The 17,604-nt window shown below is 39.5% G+C and overlaps 1 protein-coding gene across 5 annotated transcripts in view; it reads left to right on the forward strand.

The window, feature by feature from the left end:
* Window positions 1–17,604, forward strand: part of DCL4 (dicer-like 4) — a 92,987-nt gene that overhangs the window by 47,001 nt on the left and 28,382 nt on the right. For 4 of the 5 annotated variants that reach the window (XM_088893404.1, XM_010247232.3, XM_010247233.3 and 1 more), the window contains 5 exons: window positions 7,512–7,612; window positions 8,536–8,741; window positions 8,847–9,056; window positions 12,445–12,873; window positions 13,002–13,274. In XM_088893404.1, coding sequence (XP_088749530.1) covers window positions 7,512–7,612; window positions 8,536–8,741; window positions 8,847–9,056; window positions 12,445–12,873; window positions 13,002–13,274 — 1,219 coding nt within the window. Of the gene's footprint in view, window positions 1–7,511; window positions 7,613–8,535; window positions 8,742–8,846; window positions 9,057–12,444; window positions 12,874–13,001; window positions 13,275–13,881; window positions 13,953–17,604 lie in introns of all 5 variants that reach the window. The other variant, XM_010247235.3, reaches the window with a different exon arrangement.

Here is a 17,604-nt window from a genome sequence, read left to right on the forward strand (position 1 = left end):
TCTTCCAGCATTTTTCTGATCAAAGAATTCTGACTGATGCATGTTTAATTTATGCTTTTTGGTAACCATAAAAACCATACCTATTTGAAGTAGTTATGTTTATTTGTTGAACCCAAATCGACTGCAGTGGGGATTTAACTGTCTAGTCATTGTGGGTTTCTTTTCTGCAGCGTTTTCCACTTTGGGGTGAGATAACCTCTTCCTTTTGAGAAATTTTGTTTCTCAAAGTAGCTCTTTTTAGTCTCAGAAAGATTGCATGTTATGCAAGTTTTCTAATATTATATAATGAATACTGTTGTAATATTATGGCTAGAGGCAGCGGGGTACTAATAAAATAATAGAGTGGGTACTGCCATGCCCACTATGATCCCCTCATATTCTGCTTTTTCTCTTCTCCTTTTTCTCTTTTCTTGACCTTTTGCAGATTGAGTTACATGGTGCCAGAACATATTTCTTGGCAGATCTGATTAGTTTCTGGTGTTTCTTCACATTGGAGCAAGTGAACTGATAGGCAGTTGGGAGAAGACCATAGGACTCTTACTGATCGGAACCCTCTCTTATCTCTTTTCTTTTCTTTGTTCTTGGTCGTAGCACCAAGAGCTCATTAGCTGTGGTGGCTAGAACTTGCTGATGTGAGTGTAGACTGTAGATGGCCTAGACAGACCAATATTTGAATTGTTTGGCTGCTAAGGTGTGTACGAAGTGCAGCCTTGATCAGGTGAGAATTTTTTGTTGTGGCATTTGTCTTGGGTGCAAAGATCTCAGTTTAGACTTATTCTTTAGACCCCAAAAGGCCTCAGCGAGTGCTGGTGAGTACTGCACCATGAACTTAGCTGTGGTGACTAGAACCTGCTGATGTGAGTCTAGACTGTAGACGGCCTAGAAAGACCTATATTTGAATCGTGTAGCTGATAGGGTGTGTACCAAGTGTAGACTTGATCAGGTGAGACCTTTTTTGTTGTGGCATGTGTCTTGGGTGCAGAGATCTCAGTTCAGATTTAGTTTTTAGACCCTAGGAGGCTTCAGTGAGTGCTGATGAGTACTGCTAGGTTCGGCTGTTTCCTTTTTTTTTTCTTTTTGCTAGAAGGCTTTCCTCTGCTATCTGAAGCCCTAGACTGACTAGTATTGCTGGAGAAGGTGATTTTTTCTGCCTGTTTGTTAGTACTGTAGTAGCAGTGGTGTTTGGTGCTTTGAGTTTGATTTGTTATGGCCTATATGGACTCCTACAGGGACTGTTATCGTGCAACTATTTTTGACTGTGATTGAAGCCTGTACAAGTTGTTATTGGTGGGACTTCCTGGAAAGGTTCAACATTTTGGTATTGCTGTTAAGTAGTGATTGTTGGAAGCCTTCCTGGAAAGGTTCAACATTTGTAATTTACTTAAAAGAAAAAGATCTAATTGGTGTTTATCCCCATACTGGTGCATTCTCTGTAAGGCTAATGGTGAGACTTTCTATTACTTATTAATCTCCTACCCCTTTGTTTTGTCTTTGGGATTGGTTTCTCTCTTTGTTTGTTTGTTGGTGGACTCCTCTGCCTCACATACAAAGCTTGTTTGCTTCTTCTGTTACGTGGCCAAAGAAGAGGGGTTGGGTACTATGGAGATGCACTAGAGCCATTGTTCGCTGGATAGTTTGGGAAGAAAGAAGTCTAAGGATGTTTTCTGAAAAGGAGGGAAGCAGATGCAATTATTGAAGTCATTACCATCAGAGTGGTGCAATGGGTGAAATCCTTGGAGATTTTTTATGATATTTCTACAGGTGCCTTGCTTAGAAATTGGAAAGAAGTGGCTGATTCAGCCCCTTCTAAGGCTGCAATGAGGCCTATTTGGTCTCCACCAGCTAGCTGATTCAGTGAGCTGAAATTCGACGGGAATAGCGGGCCAATTGGTACAGGTGATTCACTTAGAGCTGAGATTATGGATTTAATGGAAGGTGATGTAGGCATATTCAGTTGGTTCACCAAATACTAACACATGGCACCACCCAAGGGTATTTCCACCATTTCATCCTCATCTAAGGGCAATAGAATATCTCCCACAAGTCATTACTGTGGAAGCATTTAATACAATCACTACATTCTTGACATATTTACTCCCAACACACTTATGAAGGGGTAGTGATCGATCGATGGCTCTCTGGCTACCCTCTTCGAGACCGCAATTCATGGGATAGTTACTTACTTCTCACCACTCCTCTCTCGGGCGACTCCGACTATGAAGGGGCACCATAGCCTAAAGGTACACTTACACACACTTGAGTTAATCTTTACTCTCTTGCTGTGACCTCGGCTTTCCTTCAGCCCTCGTCTAGCAAGATGGAGGCTTTCACTGACTCCACCTTGGAGCCGCTCCTCGTGAACTTTAAAGCACTAACTCTCGAGACATATGACTGGACTGACCCTGGAAGACCACTTGGAGAGCTTCTGAGCTATTATGCTCCTCCATGGATACTTGACGCCCTGATGTGTAGGGCATTTCAGGCCACATTCAAGGGGGTCGCCTGCAAATGGTTTTCTGCTCTCCCCCTCTTGGTCCATTAATTCCTAGGAGGTGTTCACAAACCTATTCTTGGCCCACTTTGTGAGCTGCTGATGGTGCTAGAAGATAGTCATCTCCCTCATGTCCATCAAACAAGAACTTGGGGAGAGTCTTCGGGCATACATGGAGCAGTTTAACCAGGAGGAACTTGAGGTTAAAGATCTCAACCCCTTGGTATCAATGGTTGTCGCCATTAGTGTGGCCTTCGCCCAGGACCTCTTAGCTGGTCCATCTCTAAGACGCCACCTTGGAACAAGGTTGAGTTTTTTAAGGTGCAAAACTACATCACAGTTGAAGAGGCCGAGGCAAACAAGTGTCTGCAAAACTCGGAAGCTGGCCCTAGTGAAAAGAAGAGAAAAGATAGAGATGGGCCAGCCGAAGGCCCCAGTGTTAAGAACAACGACAAGAAACTACTTGTGCCATCATTCGAAAAGACACTCCACTGAATGCTTCTCAAACACATTCTAATGCAAGTTGGGAAGCAAGAGTACATTAAATGGCTTGCTAAGCTGAAAAGGAACCCTAGAAGGGGTAATCCTAAAAAATACTACAAGTACTACCGTGGCACTGGCCATGGCATCGAAGGCTATTATGAGCTCAAGAATGAGATTGAGTCCCTCATCCAATAGGGACATTTGAAAGACTACGTCAATAGTGAAATTCTAGCATCATTGCCAGTAGCACTGGTTGACCCTTAGCCTAGCCGAACCTTGGCAGGGATTATTGAAGTCATCTCAGGCGGCTCGTTCTCAGGAGGTGTGAGCACCTCAGCCCGAAAGGCCTATGTGCGGCAGCTACATGTTGAGCACAAGACACTGAAGAAACAGAGGCTAGAGGAACTCATCTCTTTCTCTGACGACAACCTGAAGGGGGTTTCCACACCCCACAATGATGCATTGGTGGTTTCGATGATAATCGCCAATTACGAAATGGCTCTTTAGACGACGTCTTATTCTACTATGCATTCAAGAAGATGCAATTAACCCCGGATCAACTCCAACCTTTCGATGTCCCCCTGGTCGGATTTTCTGAAGCAGCCATAGACTAGAAGGAAGAATTACCCTACCTCTTATGGTAGGGACGAAATCTCAACACGTCACCAAGATGACAGAGTTTGTGGTTGTAAAAATCGGCTCATCCTATAATGCCATCATTGACCAATTGACTCTGCATGCACTTAAGGTCATCATATATTCATACCACCTTGCTATGAAGTTCCTTACGGAGCATGACAAAGGTATGGTTAAAGGAAACCAGCAGGCCACCAGACAGTGCTACGTTGCAACATTGAAAGACGAGAACAAGAAGCCTTGCCGATAAAAGGGCTCGACCTCAGGATGAATCCGCCAGCCGTGGTCACCCTTTGGAGGACCTCATCTCTGTTCCCCTAGACGAGGCTGAGCCCAAGAAGACTGTATAAGTCGGGTCTCTTCTCCCTTAAGACAACCTTTTCGAACTGGCAAGATTCCTCAAAGCCAATGCCAACGTATTTGCTTGGTCTGCCACTGATATGCCCGGAATTGACCCTTCAGTCATTACTCACAAATTGAGTGTGGACCCGAATTGTAGGCCGGTTTGACTAAAGAAGAGGAACTTTGCACCGGAGTGCTGGAAAGTGATTGGAGAGGAGGTGGATAAGTTACTCAACGCCGAATTCATCAGAGAGTACACTATGCTAAATGGTTATCTAATGTGGTCATGGTTAGAAAGGCTAACGGGAAGTGGCATATATGCATTGATTGCACATATCTCAACAAGGCCTGCCCTCGGTGAAACCTTTGGCGTGTTAAGAAAATACAACATGAAATTGAACCCCACCAAATGTGCCTTTGGGGTCACCTCGGGCAAATTCCTTGGCTTTGTAGTTACTCAACAAGGCACTGAGACTAATCCAGAGAAAATTCAAGCCATCCTAGGCCCTTCTTGGTCATCTTCAAGGTTTGACGACACCTTGACTGCGTCCTGTATCTGTCCCTCATTTGTTGCCATGCTCAGACTAGTGAATCTCTCTGTTTTGTCACTTGTTTTTGGCTTTAGTTGAGAGGCAAGTCTTTGTATCTCATCTTTATTTAATGAAAGTTATAGTTATTGATAAAAAATGCTTAGTAGTGAAATTATCCTAGAGTATATCAAATACAAGCAAAATCTCAACTTGTTACGTAAGGAGAAAAAAGTCTTTTTGCTTATTTTTTTTGACCTCACATCAATGTGGAAGGAGCTTGATCATTGGCCATCAATAGATTGGAAGTGTGAAGAGAATGCTAAAGCCTATAAGACTCTGCTATCATAGCAAAGAGTTTTTTGTTGTTCTTGTTGGACCCAATCCCTCTTATGATCTAATAAGTGTTCAAATTTTGAGATGTCAGGAATTGCCCATTATACAAGAAGTATATGCTCTTATATAGTTAGAAGAGGGAGAAAGTTGGCTATGAATCTTATCCAAGGGGTGCATGCCCCTTCACAAGAGGGGACAGTAGTAGTGTTAAGAAGGTACATGGGAATAAGATGACTAATGGAGTGGACAAGGATAGATTTTGGTGCACAATTTGATAGAGGCCAGGCATACCAGCGAGACATGTTGGGAACTTGTTGAAAGACCTAAAGTCACAAAGAAATAAGAGAGTAAGAAGTATAACTTGGCCAATGTTTCTTCCTAGGAATGTAAGCTTTTTCTTAGAACCATTTGGTCTATTCTGTACCTGGGGAGAATATGATTAGTATGATGGACCATCTTGAGTAATATGGTAGGGCATTGTGCCAGTTGGAGGGGACTTCTCTTATCTTGTTTACTTAATTTGCGTTTACCTAGGTAGCTGGGCTACTGCCTTACATGTGTCCTCTACTCCTTTTTAATCCTCTTGGATTATTCATTCTGGGGCCTTGAATCACATGAATAGTAAGCCCGACTTATTTTCTTCTTATGGTTTGTTATCTAGTAGGGACAAAGTGAGACTAGCCAATGGCTCCTCCACCATTGTGGATCAAGGATCTCTCTCTTTTCCTATTGGTGTCTCTCCTATTCTTCATCATCATCCCAATATTACCTATTAACCATCTTTCGTGCTTTCTTGTCTGTATAGTTGTTGATAGAAACCATGCAAACAACTTTGACTTCCAGGAGGCAAATCCACAAGGTACAGTTGTTCCTACTATTGTCCTCAATATTCCCATTACTTTTCATAAAGGTGTTCCTTCCTATATTACTAAACATCATATCAGTGTTTTAAAAGGCGTGGGAGGCGTACGCCTGGAGGTGCGCCTCCAGGTGAGGCACTCCCAAAACGCCTTGAGGCATATGCCAAAGGCGCTTACACCTCAGAGGCGTACGCCTCATGCACATCTTATATAAAAAAGACAGAAAAAAAAAAGAAAAAAAGGAAAGGAAAAGAAAGGGAAGGGAAAGAAAAAGAAAGAGAAGAAAAAAAGAGAAGAGGAAAGAAAAGAAAAGGAAAGGGAAGGGAAGAAAAGATAAGGGGAAAGAAAAATGTTATGCATCTTTATTCTTCTTAATATAAAAGATTTTTATTAAAAATAAAGAAAAAATGAGATCCCCCCTTCCTCTTCATCGTCCTCCCCTTCCTCCTTTTCCTCCTAACCCTCCTCTTAAGGAGGCTTTGTGTTCGGGAGGCTTATTTCTCTTGCGTTCTGAACTATGCCTCATGCCTCGTGTCACACCTCCGTGTTTTAAAACATTGCATCATATTAATCATTTCACTTGTAGTAATTTATCCCTTTTCGTGCTTTCTTGTCTGTTGTTTCTAATGTGTCTATTCCTAGGAATGTCATAGAAGCCCTGAATCCACTTGAGTGGACAGGCACTATGAAGATAGAAATTGGTGCCCTACATAAGAATAACTCATGGGAGCTAGTGGATTTTCTTGAAGGGAAAGAACCTATTGGGTTTAAGTGGGTTTTGTGGTGAAAGATAGGGATGATGGATCAATGGAGAGATACAAAACAAGATTAACAATTTGCAAATGGGTTCTCCGAGTTTATAGAGTAGATTATGCTGAAACATCTGTTCCTATTGCTAAAATGAACTGCATATGAGTTCTTTTATCCTTGGCTGCCAATTTTGATTGGGAATAAATTATTGTTAGTATTTAATGACTGAAGATAGTGAACAAATTAGAAAAACAATGACGTCATTTCCTCAAAGTCTTAGACTTTACCCATATTTCTTCTCTTATCAGAGTTCCTTGCTCATAATACTGCAACCTATGGATATGCGATGACTGATTGAAAAAAATGGGTAAATTATAACTGCCACCCTGTACATTGGGGGTAGTGACACTTTGCTCCTACTGTTAGCATTCTGTCAGTTAACTTTAGAAAAGATTCTCATTTGACTGTCATGTGCATGTTTAAATATTCTAAAACCGCAAACTGCCCTCATATCATTTTATGATTTTGTATAAAATTGATAAAATACAATAAAAAATTAGAAAATAAAGGAAAAGTAGGAAATTGCAGAAATATGGGAAATACAACAAAAAATGAATAAAAAGAGGCAACTGAACAAAATATTAAAAACTGAAAAATGGGGAAAATATAACAAAGAGAAAAGAGAAAAATACAGAAAACACCGAAAATTACAAAAAATAAATACAACAAAAATAGAGAAAATTGCAAACAAAGAAAAAGAGGAAAGCACACAGAGAAAAAAAAAATAAAAACGAATACAGAACCTCAAATGGGAATTTACATAATTTTATCTTTACCATCAAGCCCATTAATGGAGTGGGGGCTTAATGTTGGAATTAAGAAAGCGAAAAATATGTAACTTTCTGTTGTGACTCACTACATTTTAGAAAGAAAAGTACAGGCTGGCAGTATGCAACTTTGCCAAAATAGGTGGAATTATGAGTCTCTATTAAAATATGTTGTGATTCCCTACATTTTAGAAGGATATTATTCTCTACACATTTGTAGAATTTGTTCGGTGATCTTGTTTCTTTTTTTGTATTTCAGGTTTGGCATTCATCTATCATATCCTGAACAGTCTCTTCTGAAGGCAAAACAGCTTTTCCGTTTGAACAACTTACTACACAATCGGTTGCAAGAGAATGCAGGTACATTTTTTATGTTTGTTTTTACATAGTAGCTGCTATGTTTCAATAAGATATGTTTTCTTTGATGGTCTATCTTGTTATCATTACTTTGCATATGGAAAAGCACAATCATGTTCTGCAGTGAGTTTGACATGAATTGGGATTTCCTTTACATATCATAGAAAGTATGTAATCTTACATGGTTTTTCTGCTCATCCAACAGCTTAGAATCACCTAGAACCTGAAATCTAATAGTCATGTTTTCCATAAATTCTCTACTTTGCATAGGGTTATTTCCTCCCACAGGAAGAACATTACTTGAAAGGTTTCAATTTAAAACTTGAATTTACCATTGTAACCATCACCTCTGTATTCTCACTGATGCTGGAGATACCACGTTGTAACTGATGGTCATTCTCTTGTGATACATTTAAGAAAATTACAGTAGTATTTATACAATCCCTTTAAAATAAATTTTTTAAGTAAATGCCAATATGATGATTTATTTTAATATCCTTCTTATTCCTTTAAGCTCATTCGTTTTCCCTTGGTTTCTTGGTGAGCTATTCATTTATTTTAGTGTTACGAATTCATGCTTAAGGCTTTTTAGAGAACTCCAAATTGACATGTACAATTAAATAATAACTTAACCATTTGGAAAGTACAAATTTTTTTTCTGATATGATTCATTTACATAATCCATGCATGATATATATCTTCTTTAATTTAAATGAGTTGTTTCAATTTCTGCATTGTAAGGACAATTTATTTTCTAAATTCCAATAGGTTTTTCCCTGCCCTTTTCTCCTTGAGCGTTTTTTATTGTATCAATTGGGTTTTTCCCTGCCCTTCATCGTCTGAGCAATTGGGTTTTGAATATGGTTTTGGAGTTTTGCTGGATTTCTTTTAGTAATTATATTTTTGGATTCAATTTTTGAAAGCAGAGCCACGAGAGGTAAAAGAGCACTTTGTGGAGTTACCTCCAGAACTTTGTTCACTGAGGATAATAGGCTTCTCAAAAGAAATTGGGAGTTCATTGTCCTTGTTACCATCAATAGTGCACCGGTTAGAAAATTTTCTTGTGGCAATTGAATTGAAGGGCATATTATCTGCTTCATTCCCAGAGGCATCTGAGGTTACTGCACATCGTGTAAGGCCCTTTTGCAGAATGTTCCCTTGCTTGCCCATTTCTTATGTATGAATTTTTTATTTATTAGTAACAAAATACCCACAACAGTAGTATAACTATTTTCAGATATTAGAAGCACTCACTACAGAGAATTGCTTGGAGAGATTTTCTCTTGAAAGGCTTGAAATTCTTGGTGATGCTTTTCTCAAGTATGCAGTTGGTAGAAGCCTTTTCTTGTCATATGAAGCACTTGATGAAGGGCAACTGACCGGGAAGCGTTCTAATATTGTAAATAATTCTAATTTGTACAAGCTTGCAACTCAAAGAAACTTACAGGTAAAATTTGTCTTTCACAATCTGATGATCTTTAGTTTGTCATCTATGTGCTTATCCTATAGTTCTTCAACTATGTAGATTATATGGGCTTTCTCTTAGTTCTTTTAAACCTACTTTTTGAGTTATATTCATCAGTAACAATTGAGATTTATAAATTATGCAAAAACAATTATATACAAGAGTGCAAATCCAGGGAGTGTGCCTAATACCTCTTTTAATCCTAGGCTGACAACTGTCTCCTAGCCCAAAAACTTGCAACAATAACAGATTTAAGGGAGTATGTTTCCCTGAGACAATTATTCTCTATGCCTTCTTTGTGTAGCCAAAGCATCGACTAGACTGTTGATTGATCTTTGCACCCAATTAAATGTCACTCTAATTCTTTCTACCATTTTTATGACTTTTGCAATGGATTTTCTGTATTTCCAAGGCCCCAAACTATCACTTTTTTAAGTAATTGTATCAGTAATTCAGTACCATAATGTTTACTCTACTACAACCATTCTGTAGTTAAAGAGGGTTCTTCAATGTTAAGCCTTGTAAAAATGCTGATAGTTCTACGCTAGTAGAATCCCCATGGCCAATTGGCTCAGAAGGCCATGTACCCTATGATTTCTGTATCTCAAATTCCCAAATCTTTTGGGTTTCCCAAGCTTCATCCATTAAAACTCAATTTGATACACCACGGTGGCAGGGGATACCACTTGAACATAATATTGTTTCTTGGGTTATTTCTTTATACCACATTACGACTCAAACATCATCTTTGTGGGGTCCCGGGTTATGGCAACCATAAAGGTAGGAGGAGGCGTTTTGGGTTTGGTTTATATTTGGAAAGCAAAAGAAAGCGTTGGTGAAATAAGTCTGAACAAAACATTTTCAACTGAACACCCTTAAAGTTACCTTTTTCGTACAGAGCACTTTAAGTGTTAAATGCTAATGAGCGAAGCTTAAAGGTGTCAATAAAAGTTGGTTATATGATCTGATGCACCGGAGTCTATAATCCAAGTAGGGTTAGTGTTACTTGGAGTTGAGGCATGAAACAGTGGCTCTTGTACCTGAGTGGGCAAAAGCTGAAGTAGAGGAGGACCAGTGGTGGTAGGGGAAATCTGAGATGATCCTGTAAATCCAGCTTCATTCTCCAATTGTGTCAAAGCTGCCTTGACTGCAGCTAAGGCGGCCTCCAAAGAAGTAGATCGAGGTCCAGGAAGGGAAGAACCATTTGATGTAATAGCTATATTTGCATTTACCTTCTTAAGGTGAAGCTTCCAACAAGTGTCTTTTGTGTGCCTAGGTTTCTTGCAGTACTCAAAAACACCCCCTTTTTTCTTTCATTCTTCATCTCTTTCTCCCTATCACCACTGTGCTTTTGTCTTGTAGCTGCTAATGATGCCTCCATTTGAGAATTTTGCAGCATAATCTTCCTCCTACTCTCTTCATTGTGCACAAGGGAGTAGGCTTGGGACAAAGTAACACTTTCCTTAATAAGAATCATCTATCTAACAATGTCAAAATAACTGCTACATCCTTATTTCTTTCCCATTCAATTGTTTCAAGGTGATCTATCTCATGCCATAAGGATTTCAGGGTAGAGAAATAAACCGAAACAGGTTTCTCCCCTTGCTTCAGATTGTTCACATTAGTTTTCAACTCATAAGCCCTAGCCACATCAAGTAGTTGTGAGTAAGTCTCTTTCATATTATCCCAAATATCCTTGGCTGTCTTTGCCCAAAGATAATTTCTGCTAATATGGGGCTGCATCGAATTGCACAACCATGTCATCACAAGATAACTCTCTTGAACCCATTTTGCATAAGTAGTGTCTTCCTTGGCTGGTTTCTTGGTTTCTCTAGTCACATAACCTAACTTCCCTCTCTTCCAATGGCCATCATGGCAGATTGATCCCATTCCAAGTAGTTTGAACCATCAAATCTGATTGTGGTGATCTGAAAAGGGTTGTTATCAGTCATACTAATAGCCCCTCCAGCAGATTTCTGTTCACTCCCAAAGAACTCCATTCTGGACTCAACACAGAAGAAAAAGAACACAGTCGACTCCTATTTTGAATACAAAAATTCCTACAAAACTGGGAATAGGGACAACAATCCAGTAGATTTATTGTTTTAAGAGAAAAAAACCTAGAACCAGTCTTGGCGAAAGTTGAAAAAGAGTATATGCTCCTCACAAAGATTCCAAGAACCCTACCTCCTGTTTCATTCGAACTTAATTTCTCTATTTCTTCCTGACTTCTGGGCGATCTCCAAGAACAGAACTGTCTTGAGCAAGTTTCAAACTCCACCAATCTCCAAGAATCAGGCCACGAAGAGAGCTAAATCTCCAGCCCTAAGAAAATCTCATGCAGCCAGCTGGGAAGAGCTCACATGAGATTCACGAGCAAAGCTAAACCTGCTCTGATACCAACTTGAAGTTACGGCTGTTGGCAGAACTGTTTTAGGATGAAAAATAACCCAGAAATAAAAGAAGAAGAGAGAAGAAGAGGGAAGAAGAAGAATAAGAAGAGAAAAGAATAGAAGAGAAATGTGTTTTAACATAACATGAAGTTAAAAGACAGAAATGCCCTGCTGCTTATAACAGTACAAGAAAACAAGAAGAAAGCAAAAATAGGCAACACGATAACTGATTATGTGGGACCACAAGTAAACATATCAGGTCTGGTCCACTGTATCACTACATATATTATTAATAAAATGAATTGCAGTAATTTTGATATTCTATATCATGAATAAAGCGACTTGGAAATAATTCTATTACTGAGTAGTGAGTAGCTGTTTTACTTAAATGTAGAAATAAGGATATTTACTGAGTAGATTCATGTAGAAATAATTCTGTTACTAATAGATTCATGTTAATTTAATCTAGATTGGGGTAGATCCATATTGTTGATTATCTATTACTGAGTAGCTGTTTTTGTTGTAGCTTTGGTTTATTGTTTTTTAGGTCAGGCCGCATTTTGGTAGGATCTCTTCTTTGCTGATTTTCTTTGTTATTTTTCTTCTTTGTTTTCTGTTGTTTTCAATCAATAATAGAATATTCTTATTTGGAAAGAATAAAACTGAATGATTTTGAAGTAGTACTGGGGCATCCTCGTAGAATTTGTAGGGATATCAGTTCATTAATTATATAGTAGGCATTGGTGCAAGAAAATATTTTAATGGTTTGAGTTAGATAATTTTGAATTTTGTTTTGTTTTTGGTATCTTTGGAAAGTGTAATAAACTATTATTACAGCTCTTCCTGTCTCCCACTTGTATATTTCTTGTCCCGATACTGAATGGTTCCTGCTATAAATAAAAGAAATGGAAGTTATTTTTACTACGGTATATCCAATATTAGTTTACTTGACTTTAGAATATGTATCCCTGTTTCAGGTATATATACGTGATCAAGCATTTAATCCCTGCCAGTTCTTTGCATTAGGGCATCCTTGCCCTGTGATCTGCAATAAGGAGATAGAGAAAACTATTCATTCTCAACAAGAAAGATGCAATAAGAACCATCATTGGTTACAGAGGAAGACAATTGCTGATGTGGTGGAAGCTCTTGTTGGAGCATTTATTGTCGATAGTGGTTTAAAGGCTGCAACTGCATTCCTGAGATGGATTGGTATTCAAGTGGATTATGAAGCTTCACAAGTTTCTAAGTTTTGTACTGCAAGCAAGGGCTTCATGTCACTAGCTGATTCCATTGATGTTGGTGACCTGGAAAAATCATTGGGTCACCATTTTCTGCATAAAGGTCTGCTTCTCCAGGCATTTGTACACCCTTCTTATAACAAGCTCTCAGGAGGCAGCTTTCAGGTACAATTTTTTTTTCTTCGACTTTTAAAGCATAACTAAATGAGAGTGTGTTAACTATCTGTTATCAATTGCGGCCAAATCTCAAAGCATTCCATGTTGTAAGTGTAATAACTTATTGCTTAAACCAGAGACTTGAATTCCTTGGAGATGCTGTCCTGGATTACTTAATTACATCCTATCTGTACTCAGTTTATCCAAAGCTGAAGCCTGGCCAGCTGACTGATTTGAGGTCATTGTCTGTAAGCAACATTTCCTTTGCTGATGTAGCAGTCAGCAGATCGTTTCACAAGTATCTCATTTATGATTCTGATAGTCTCTGTAAGGCTATCAATGAATATGTCAATTTTATTCAGAGATCTGCTTCAGAAAAGAGCCAACTTGAGGGGCCAAAGTGTCCAAAGGTAATTGTTATAAACTTTAATATTGCCATCTATTGTTCACCTGATATGCTTCTTTTTTCTCCTGAACTCCGCTGACTGTGAGTTGTCACATTTGCTCTTTATGAAAATAAGAATATTAGAACTACAGCTCACACCAGATTTCTTGTTTATCCATCTCAAATCAATAACAAAAGTATGTATTAGTCAAGAGGAGAAAACAATTGAAAAGTCTATATTGAAGGTGGGCCCTAAAGCAGCTGAAAAGCAATAAATCACTTAAATAAAGATAGAGATTAAAAAATGATTTTGAGTAAAGCAATCCCTACAAATAGATAGCAGCAAACAACTCATTGAAGAGTTATATTTTGTCTGCCATATTTTGTGTTTAATTTTGTAATTAGGGCCTTAGGGGTACATTTATCAGTCTTAATGAGGATACTAATCAAGGGTATGCTTGTCTTTTTGCACTTATTTAAGTTGTTCCACAACCATTTTTTTCTCCCACTCTCTTCTTTTTCTCCTTTATTTTTCTTATTTTTTCATCCTGTTTATTCACAGATCAGAAACCTACATGGTTTCAGAGCATCCAATCTAATCTGGTGAACTTTCTCGTTCTTTCCCTTCACAGAAATCTGATTGCACTATTCTCAAGAGAGTGCTGACTTACTGTACCTGATCTGGTGTGAGGGCTGCAAGAGTGTAAGTCCTGTATTTTATGTATTCAAAGAGGGTATGATTGTTGTGATTGGTGTAATATATACAGATTACCATGGAAATACTGTTTCGATCTCTTTCAAGTAACTTGAATGTGAAGTTGTCATGTGGCATTGGACGAACGTATTGATTACTATGAGAAGACTGTTTCAATCTCTTTGAAGTAATCTAAATGTGAAGTTATGAGAAGGAATTGATACATGGTGAGGGGGTAACTCTTGGTTGATGAATCAGTGATTTGTATGAGGTGTTTGTGACTAAAGGTGTGTTGTTTTGGGGCAGAGAATTGATTGACCAATGATGTCATCAGATTTTTTACCTATCAAGTTGAATGGGGCCAATTATGCACATTGGGCAAAATTGGCAGTGTTTCTGATAGGAAAAGGCAAAACTAAGTACTTGATTGAAGCAAAACCACAACCTGCACCTAATTACATTGAATGGATTGAGGAAGATGCAAGAATCAGAGCTTGGCTTTGGAAGCCAAGAATAAGGCCTCATTTGGCACGTCTTTCTGTGCGGGCTGTCTGCTGTTTAGAAGCCTGGCAGCCCGTGTTTTGGTCTTTTCCCATTTAGTTGGGAAAAAATCTAACTGCCAAAAGATGCTGCCTCGAAAAGACTCGCGAAGCCCATTTTGGGCTATCTTTGGGAAGCTCCAAATGGAGATTTTCGACTTTTTTCATTGTCTTCGCGCGGAAAGACGCACCTTAACCAAACAGTCTTCTGGCTGCTAAGATCTTAATGCAAAAGCTCACATCGTCTTTTGGCTAACAGGTCTGCCGGAAGATCTTTTAAAAAAGACTTGCCAAAGAGCACCTAAGTCTTGTTTTTCTTGACACAAAAAAAATGTGTGGGATCATGTGAAGAAGTACTCACGGATTGATAATATTACTAGAACTTATCTATTATGTCAAAAGCTTTTCAATATATAGCAGGGAAACAAAAGTATTGACGAACTTTTTTTTTTTTTTTAGAACTGTAAAGTGTATGTCAGAAGTTAGACATTTCACCTAATGTAAGAGTGATGATGAAGCAGCATGATGATTTCTATGTGGCCAAATTCTTATGTGGACTTAGAGCTGATTATGAGCTTGTAAGAGCACAAATTTTAGGAAATTTGGAGTTGCCATCTTTTCATACATAATCTCTTGGCTTCATAGAGCCTCCATTCTGGGCCTAGGAGTTCTAGTGTGTTTAACCAGTCATCTTTTGTTGTGATAGGGGAGCTGCTTATGGTGCTTGCTGTGGTGCCAATCATGGGGCAGTAGATGGAGGTAGAGGGTGTTATGCATAAGACATGGTGGTGATACATCTGGTTGAGAAAGAGTTGGTAGGTATTGCATGTATTGTGAGAGAGAAGATCACGCTATTTACTACCTACATGGTGTTAGGATTTGCTTACATTGAGGGAAAGAAGGCCATAATGTAGAGCTTTTCCATGTACTCAACAGAAAATTGGATAGGTTTGTTAATCATGTCACGTATCAGGAATATAGGTTGCAAATATTGTACCCACCAACACTTAGAACAGATTCAACCCCATGCAGCCAGTGAAATGACTACCATCTCTAAGGAGTATGCATGAATGATGTCTTACTCCTAGGCCTTCTCATCCACTACTACTCTAGCCCAGCCAGGTATTGACTCTGCTTGTTTCATTTCTACATTTGTAGACCCTGGAACATCAGATCACATGATAGGTCCCATAATTTCCTTTTAATTTAATGTTTGTTAGCAAATTAACTAAGTTGTTGAATTACTTGGTCACTTTTTATCCATCTTTATGTGTCTCATCCACTCATTAACAATACTGTTGTCTTGGTTATCTGTCATTGTAGAAATTGAAGATTTCAGTTCCTTTATTGAGTCACTTAAAGTCACTTGAGAGTGAAGCATTTTAGCTTAGCAAACATAATTGTGTTTCCTTCTACCTAAAATAAATAACCGTGTCAAAGATTTTTCAATTAGTACACCTGGATGTCTATGGTCTTATATGTCCAGTTAAAGGCTGGAGGAACATCAAATCTGACAATTAGAAGACAGAGGGAGTGATTCTTTGGATGTCTATGGTCTTCATCCTTTGCTGACGTGGCGAAGAAGTTAAACGGTCTAGGGCGCCAAATGGCCTAGTCCGAGCCAATTGAGGTGTTGGGTGGGTCGGGCAGGTTGAAGACTAAACCGGGGCACTCTTTTAAGGACCCACATGACAACTTAAAAGGTCATGTGCGTGGGTCGGGTGGGTCGAATACTGAACCGAGGCACTCTTTTAAGGACCCACGTGACAACTTAAAAGGTCATGTGGGTGGGTCTAATACTGAAACGGGGCACTTTTAATGACCCACGTGACAACTTAAGAGGTCACGTGGGTCGGGGCAAGGGGATGATCCAAAGACCGACTCTAGACAATAGTAACGGTCTATCATCGTCCCAGATGGCGAGGAAGGTTGGGGACTGTTCGCAGTAGTGTAATACGGAAAAACAGGGGAACTTACAGTGGGTCCCCTGCCGAAACCTTGAAGAGTTTAGCTCCTTGTGACGCTTCTCAAAGAGGTCGAACCCAAGATATGCAAGGGAGAGAGCCAAAGAGAGGGAGGAGACGGGTGAAGGTTGGGTGCAATGTAGTGTAGGAGATGAAGAATCGGATGATTGCTTAGATGATGGTACTAGCATTGGCAGTGTAAATGATGAAGATGGCTACGGTGTAGGTGACATGGGTGGGTGGAACATTGCAAGCCTATTTCAGGGTGACATAGAGGGAAACATGGAGGCATGAAACTGGCAGCCTAAAAGATCAGACAGAGGAAGGAAGAAGTCCTGGACTTCTTGTAACAAGTAGGGCTAAAGGCTTTAACCGAAATAACTCATCCCCAAGATTACAGAATGTGCAAGGCACAAAAGAAGGGGTAAATTGGGAGAACCTGAAGCAGAGCAGGAACACCCCATCTAGGGGTGAACCAGGGGTAGAGAGGAAAGATCGCCATGGTGACCAAAGGACAGAAGTACTTTCCAACCAACTCAGGGAGGTAGACATTTACCAACCTCTAGAACAAGAAAGGGAGGCCAGGAACAGTCCTATTCCAACCTTTCTATCAAACCCAGGTAACCAAATGAATTCGGTTTGTGCTACTAATGTGTTTTTTGTGTCCTTTGTTCCAGATTCCGTTCCTGCTCCATGTCTTGCATCCCATGTATGTGCAGCCAATCAAGATGGTGGGTTTTCTGAGGTTATGGAGAGGGGAATGAAGGACAGTGGGGGTGCGGGAAGGGAGGTATAGGAATGAGAAAGTGTGGGAAATTATTGAAAGAGTATTTAATGAAGTGGAAGGAAATTTGATATGGAGGGATGGAGAGTAGAGAAGAGGGGAGGGATCAGTGGAGAGAAGGGAAGGAAATGTGGGCAGAGTTGGAAAGGAATATGTGGAGAGAACGGTGAAGGAGGGAGGTAATAGGATAGGGAGGAAGGATGGAGAGGAGAGAAAAGGAGAGGGATCAGAAGAGAGGAGGGAAGGAAAGGTGGGCAGAGGTGGAGGGGAATATGTAGAAAGGACAGTGGTGGAGGAATCTGTGAAAGAGGACATGATAGCAAAATTTGTGGGGAAGTTGGGATGTAGGTTGGAAGATTTGAATATGCTGAAAG

The sequence above is a fragment of the Nelumbo nucifera genome, chromosome 8 (assembly GCF_055504915.1).
Source record: "Nelumbo nucifera cultivar China Antique chromosome 8, China Antique-T2T, whole genome shotgun sequence".
Lineage (NCBI taxonomy): Eukaryota > Viridiplantae > Streptophyta > Magnoliopsida > Proteales > Nelumbonaceae > Nelumbo > Nelumbo nucifera.